Source organism: Notamacropus eugenii, chromosome 1 (genome assembly GCF_028372415.1).
Source record: "Notamacropus eugenii isolate mMacEug1 chromosome 1, mMacEug1.pri_v2, whole genome shotgun sequence".
In the NCBI taxonomy this organism is placed as follows: domain Eukaryota; kingdom Metazoa; phylum Chordata; class Mammalia; order Diprotodontia; family Macropodidae; genus Notamacropus; species Notamacropus eugenii.
In genome coordinates this window covers 266,716,469-266,723,569 of record NC_092872.1, presented here as the reverse complement: position 1 = coordinate 266,723,569, position 7,101 = coordinate 266,716,469, and the positions used below count along the sequence as shown (strand labels likewise).

The 7,101-nt window shown below is 58.8% G+C and overlaps 1 protein-coding gene across 1 annotated transcript; it reads right to left on the bottom strand.

Annotated features, from left to right (window-relative positions):
- Window positions 1-202: 202 nt before the first annotated feature.
- Window positions 203-4,772, bottom strand: EGR2 (early growth response 2). The gene is made up of 2 exons (XM_072628850.1): window positions 4,086-4,772; window positions 203-2,683 (listed from the first exon to the last, which is right to left on the bottom strand). Exons 1-2 carry the CDS (start codon window positions 4,261-4,263, stop codon window positions 1,431-1,433), a joined length of 1,431 nt encoding a protein of 476 aa, XP_072484951.1. The 5' UTR covers window positions 4,264-4,772; the 3' UTR covers window positions 203-1,430.
- Between the last annotated feature and the right edge of the window lie 2,329 nt (window positions 4,773-7,101).

Sequence of the window (7,101 nt, the reverse complement as noted above, 5' to 3'; positions counted from 1 at the left end):
CCCCAGAAGAGAAGTCTGCTTTGGCCTTCACCAAAAAAAAAAAAAAAACCCAAAAACCAAACCCTCAAAAACCCGACTCTGTCTAAGCACAAACAGCCTCTATAGGCTAAAGAGGAAAACATTTACTAAAGTAACCCTCCCCCCCAACCCTACCGACTTCCACCTCACTGTCATCTTTCATAAAAGATTTGTGCAGCAAAGCTATTGTTGAAAAGTATTTATTTACACTAGGATCACAAACCATCCATTATCCAAATTCCAGTTAGTGGCTGTGCATTATGGTGATAAACAATTTATAACTCCACAGCTATGGAGAGCTTATAACCAAAGGAATCAGCTCTTGTAATGTTACTTACATCTGTACTTGACATTTTACTCCAAAATTAACACTTTAAAGTCACAAAACAGTGTACAAAAATAGAGTTTTTAAAAAAAAATCCAAATATTAATAGGCAGAAATGTACAGGCATACTAAAACCAGGGAGTGATTTTTCAGTAATTAATAAGGCAACCCATTTACATGCAGACACTGCAACATTGTCTACATCACACAAGGCACCGAGGACATGTCCACACAATCGCATGCATCCTAGTTTTAGAGAATATATGTACATCCCCCTTTAAATAAGTTATCCTCTGATTCTGGTTTCAATAGATCATAAACACTTCCCTTTTTCTTTCCCAAAGGTTGAGATCTTGGAGAACAGTGCACATAAAAAAAAAATACACTAATATCTGAGTGAATATACACTGTAAAAATAGCCATTTACAATTTCAAACTGCTGAAAAAGCATCAGTTGCCAAGTCTTATCTCATCGGATTGCACTTCTGTTCTCTAGGTTAGCTTACACTACATATTGCTTAAAGGGCTGAAATGAGCTCTGATCATGGTTTGAGGCTCGCAGGATTCGATTTCGAGTCTGTGCTTTGCTCACTGTACAGCCTCCCCTAAAGCAGCCACCATGCTAGATAAAGTGCACATCAGTTTGGGGCTTTGGGCTGAGCCCATTTCTCTAAGGCATCAGCATCTCCCAATCTACTTTAATCAACTGCGATGCCCAGAGCCAAGATGCTGTCATGGAAACATCAAAGCAAAAAGGGGTGAAGGGAAGGGGGGCAGGGAGTCAAAACTCCAGTCCAACAACCCTTTGAAAAGAGGGTAGAAAACCCCAGCTTCTGCAGATCAGGGATCCTTGGGATCCTTTCCTGTCCCCTTTTGGTCAGTCACCTCATCTAAGAGAGACCAAAATGAGCCCTAGTTGCAGGAAGGACTTTTTCTCAGCTGAAAGGGGAGCAGAGGTGGGGTCCCCACCCCCCCAGACCCTTCCAGCTTCGAAGGGAGGGTGAGAAGCCAGTGGTAGTGTTTGTGTAGCTGAGATTGGAAAAGGGCCTCATGGACCCTCGAGGAGCCTGTCAGGTCAAGTCTCTACTCAAGGTGTCCGGGTCCGAGAGGCGCAAGAGGTCAGGGGACCCCCACCCAGAATGCTGCTGCCACTGCTGCTGCCCAAGGCCCCCCCAGACTGGGTCCCCCCTGGGCAGGAGGAGGTGGAAGAGGCTCCTGGCCCTGAGGATGAAGGGGCACTGCCCTTTCTCTCCTTCTGCCGGAGATGGATCTTGGTGTGACGTTTCCGTTCGTCGCTTCGGGCAAACTTTCTGCCACAGTAGTCACAAGCAAAGGGCTTCTCCCCTGTGTGGGTGCGGATGTGAGTGGTGAGGTGGTCACTGCGGCTGAAGTTCCGCATGCAGATCCGGCACTGGAAAGGCTTGTGGCCAGTGTGGATCCTGATGTGTCTGGTCAGTTCATCGCTCCTGGAGAAGCGCCGGTCACAGCCCTCAGCTGGGCATGGGTATGGTCGTTCGTGAACCGGAGTCTTGCTGGGCCGGTTTGGGTACTTTCGGGGGCGAAGTATAGGTCGAAGCGGCAAGTGGTGTGGATTGTAGGCAGCAGCAGCTGCAGCACTCCCAGAGAGTCTGGGGCCCCCTTCACTGCCACTATTGCCCCCAGGCCCAGCAGCCCCAGCACTGGGGCCCCCCAGAGTAAAGTTACGGATGGTGGAGAGTGGCGTAAGTGGTGGTGGGACCCTCAGAGAATCCAGAGGGCAGGAGAAAGGTTTTCTGTCTGGGCCCCCTGCCCCATGAAGGTCCCGCTGGCACTGAGGCGGAAAGAAGCCTGGGTAGTCTGGGATCATGGGGAAGAGGCCTGGGTCTGTGGCAGGCTTGGGAGATGGATAGGAAGGGGGTGGTGGATAGGCAAGGGCAGAAGATGCGCTGGAGGTGGTAGCTGAAGGCAAGAAAGCCGAGGGGTCCTGATAGAGGTCTCCTGTGCAGCCTGTGTAAGGAGGAGGAGGGGGAGGCGAGTAGAGGTGGTCCAAGTCAGACTGGGTCTGAGACATGGTGCACACCCCCAGAGGTCCCCCGGCCAGGGGATTGGGAGAGGCAGAGGAGGCACTGGATGAGGCAGTGGTAGAGGTTGGGGCTGTCACCCCCTGAAGAATGCCTGCACTCACAATGTTGATGATACCCTCTGGATAGCAGCTGGCACCAGGGTACTGGGGATCAATGGAGAACTTGCCCATGTAAGTGAAGGTCTGATTCCTAGGGGCAGAGACAGGAGCAAAGCTGCTGGCATAGGGCAGATCCAGGGACCTCTTCTCTCCAGTCATGTCAATGTTGATCATGCCATCTGTAACCAGAAAAGGAAAGTGAAGATGGGGATGTTATCTGGGGAATAGCAAGAAAACTAGGCTCATCCTCATGCACACAAGTTTCTATAAAGCAACCACAGGGAAGAGAAGCTGGATATACTGAACCATTCCCAGAGGAATATGGACAGAGGCTCTACTTCCCCTCCTCTCCCCTAAACCCCAACCAGAATCATACACATCCCTGATCTGCCAAAAACTCTCTCCCCCTTCTCCTTCACCTGTGGGATACACAGCTGGGTCTTCCAGAAGATGTGCCCAACAGCCCAACAGAGCAAAAGCTGCTAGGGAGTGGGCCCTCAGGGGCTGGGGCAAAGGGGAGAAGAGCCTTAGGTATTTCCCAGTTCAGGGACTCCGGCTCCCTCTCAGCCTGTCTCCTTTGGCTCATCCCTACCTCTCCTACTGAGGATCAGCTGATGAGTAAAGGAGGGAGCTGGAGCACAGCAGGAAGAGAAATTCTACAGGTTTCTCCTTTTCTCCCTCTCCTCCTCCTCTCCCTACCACCCCAGCATCCCGAACCATGCCCTATAGGCACTTGCCCTACAGGTACTAGCCAAGGTGAAAAGAAATTCTGGGTGTCGGAGAAGCCACTTGGGTTTCCTCTCATTGCCTGGGAAACCAGCCCAGCACTGTCCTCCAGAGGCAGCCTCCTTAACCCCCCCTTCCCTCCGCCCCCTCTTTTTACACCTCCACGTCTGTCTCCCCAAAGCCGCAACCTCACTCATTCACCAGGACTCTGCCGGCCAGAGCATAGCCAGCAGAAAGAATCCCTGAAAGCAAAGGATCCTTCTGGCAGCTTCCGCACCCTCCTTCTTTCCCCAAGGCTGAGGAGCTTTTATTTTCTTCTTCTCTTGGGCTCTCCTCCCTGATTCCCCCCCCCCACACACACACACACCCCTAAATTTCCCATCACTTCGCCTCAGCTCCAGCGGAGGACATGCCTGAGTGGTAGATAAGGGTATTAAGAAGGGAGATGGTTTGGGAAGCTAAAAAAGCCTCCAGCACTCTGTCTAGGGGTGGGATCCCGACTCCCGGAGCTCCCGGTCCAGCTGAAGGGAGGCACACTACACCGATTGTAAAACGGCTTAGCCTAGTGCCTGGTAAGTCTATGCTACCAGCCAGTCCCACGGCACATCTCCTCCTAAATCAAGGGCCCCCATACATTGAGTGTTGGGAACAGAGCTAATCCAGCCAGCGGATACACCCACCGAGGTTCCTCCATATAAACCCCTACCTATCCTAAATGTCCCCCAGATCAACTCTGCCCCCCTGAACAACCACCTCCATCCCCCCACGCAGAGACTCACAGCCCCTCCATCTACTACCCCAAAGCACACTGCTCGCGGGGAGCCGAGCTGGAAAGGACTGAGACGCCTTCCTTACCTCCCGTCACCCCGTTCATCTGGTCAAAGGGTCCTCCTAGATCGGCATTGGGAAAGATGGACACCGAAGTGGCCGCAGCGGCTGCCAGGTCCTCCACCGGGTAGATGTTGTCAGACAGCTGGTGTACAAAGCCACTGAGAGTTACTGGGATTTTGTCTACGGTCTTGGCGGTCATCATTTGCTCCAACTCACAACCTGGAGACCCAACTCCCTTGCTACCTGGATGGCCAAAGAAGCCGTTTTGGTGACGGGGCAGCCCGGGGTTCCTCCGTCCGTCTTTTGCCCCTCTACTCTTAAAACACCCCCTCCCCAAAAAATCAAAAGCTCCGGTAAAATCCAGTCAGCAAGTTTTCGTCTGTTTGCGCCAACTGAAAAACCGATGTGGACCGCTCGCTGCCCTGCCTGCCCTGCCTACGTGCCCACTGCGGAGCGCCCAGGAGTTGCCGGTGTAATGTTGTGGTAACAGTCAGTGGGTCCCCTGGCCGAGCTATTAATCAACTGCAGCTCGCTCAGTTAGACGGAAAGTGTGGCTCTAAGTATTTATGGGCAGGCCTTGAATGCCCGTGACGTCGCTGCCCATATATGGACTGAGGAACAGGGCCGGCCAAGGCGGCTTTGCAGTCACATGGCTCATTTGCATACGAGCTCGGGTCTGTCTACCGGGCGTCCCCGGCCCAGCGGGCCGGTGCCGGGCCCGGGAGGGCTCGGAGGGCGGCTGGGGGGCAGCCCGGGGGGGTGGCGGGCACCGCGCCACCCCCCTCGCCCGGCCTGGGGGCGGGGAGGGAGGAACGGGCTGCCTGCGCTCCCCGGGCTCCCCGCAGCCAGCCGGGAGGAATTCCGGTTCCCGGGGCCTTTCCAAAAAAGGCGAGGATCCGGCGGCAGCCGCCCCGCCCCCGGCCCTTGTTTGGGAGCCATTCCGGAAAATTAAACTTCGGAAAGAAAGCGAGCGCCGCCGAGACGCGGCTGCCGGGCCAACCCCCACTCACTTTCGGGGCCGCGCGAAGCCGCAAAGCGCCCGGCCCCGCAGGGGCGGCGCACCCGACTTCACCTGGCCTCACCTGGCCCCCATGGGCTTCCCGGGGCGCTGCGGGGCCGGGACGTGCCCGCCGCCGGGGCCTCCCTTTGGGCCGGGCTGAAAACGGAACCGGGCGTTCCGGGTGGGTTTGGGGGCCCCGCGGGTGCCAGGGGAGGGAGACCTCGCCCGGCCGGACGCCGGGGGCTCGGCTGTGGCCCCGCCTGGGAGAGAGGGCCCCTGGCGGCCGCGGCTAGCGGGCTCCGTGCCCAGGACATCTGGGCGGTCGGCTGCGTGGGGGTGGATGTCCAGATGGCGGCTTGGACAGCCACCCGGGCCCGCCGCGCGCGCACGCGGGAGCGCACTCACTCACTCACTCACTCACACACTCACACACTCACACACTCACACGCTTCCGCCACGCACTCTCCACACCATCTCACGCCTCCGGTCCCTCCCGACCCACTCCCCCGGCTCACACCCACGGCCTCCCCGGAGTCAGGCAGCTCGGGTTCCTGCGCTCTCCCGGAGCTCCGCGGCCATCCGACCGCAAACCACCGGGCTCCACAGCCGGACATGCACGCCCCCCGCCCCCGTCTCACCGCACGGGACGGCCAACCAAGCACCCGAATTCAAACCCTGCGCACCCCCGCTCACAGGCACCCCCCCACACACATACACACGCGCGCTCACACATGCACACACTCGCTTTCAGAGCGGGAAACATCCTGTGTTCCCCCCGAGCTCCAGAGACCCCAGATGTGCCCCCCCGAGGCGGGTCGGTAACCCTCTACCACCCGAGTCCAGTGGCTTGGGTTCCGCCCCGTCAGTGACAGCGGGCAAGTTTCCGTGGAGCCTTTAGAAACTGACCTGATGGAAACCTTTCGGTTTAGTTCCAAAAACAATTTCAGAAACGCCCCCCCCCCCCCCAACCTGTTGCCTTTTTCTGGCTGTATGGGCACTCTCCACCCACACCTACCACCCCGCGTTCTAGCGAGAGTCTAGCCTCGGCACCTCGGCTGGACCTTCCTTCCCCTCGACCTCGAGCCGCGTGGGGCGTACCGGCCCTGCGGGGTTCAACCTCCACCACGTCCAGCTTCGCCGAGGCGTGCAGCGGCCAACCCTGTGGCGATCCGCCCCACGGCGGTCTGCCCCGCGCCAAGGGATATCCCGGGACGCCAAGTCCGGGCTTAGTGCCGGGGCCAGCCCAGCGCAAGGGGAGGCCTTCGCCCAGAGCCCCCACGGAACGTGGCAGGCAGGGCAGAGGGCACCTCGCTGGGCCCTACAGACCAGACCCCTCCGCGCTCCGTCCTGGCGCCTTCTCCCACGCACAGTGCCGGGGCAGACTGCCTGGTTGCACCCGGGCCTCCCTCCCTCCCTCCCTCCTCTCCTGGGGCTCTCCCGGCTGAGCGCAGGGAGCGAGGGCCAGGTCCCAGGCCGCAGGGAATTCCCGAGGTGAAGCCGTACCCCTGGGCGTCTCGGCGATCCGCAGCCCCCCGAGGGCCGAGACCGAGGGCCCGGGGCGCCACGCCGTGGAGGGAGCGCGGCGCTGCAGGCGGCTCCGGGGCTCACCTGCGGCCCCAAGTCGGGAGAGCTCGCCCCACTGCCCAGCGCAGGCACGGGGCGGGCCAGGGGGCTCGCAGCTCCGTCAGGCATGGAGGGGCGCGCGGCCCTCCCAGCTGCCCCCCAGCTCCCCGCTGAGGAGTCGTGTCCATCCTCCCGCCCCCTTGGGGAAGGAGATGCCCGCCTAGGGCAAGTTTCGTGCTCAGACCGTAGGTCGCTCGCTCTCGCTCTCTCGACTAAAGGAAAGGAGCCGTCTCGAGGTGGGCGTGGGACCCGGCCTCCACCCCCACCCCCACCCCGACCTCCCGAGCCCCCAGCCGGGTCCGAAGGCGCGTTCGGAGCCCCTGCAAAGTCCCCCTAAAGAAAAATGAACACTCACCGCAAGTCTCGCCTGGCTCTGGCCGCGCTGGATCCGGCTGGGCCAAGGTCCCCTGGCTGACC

Bases quoted from the DNA above. Each gene is read 5' to 3' on its own strand.
- EGR2 (XM_072628850.1), bottom strand. From the start codon at position 4,263: ATGATGACCGCCAAGACCGTAGACAAAATCCCAGTAACTCTCAGTGGC. The intron at 2,684-4,085 runs GTAAGGAAGGCG...TTCTGGTTACAG, and splicing joins GATGAACGGGGTGACGGGAG to ATGGCATGATCAACATTGAC.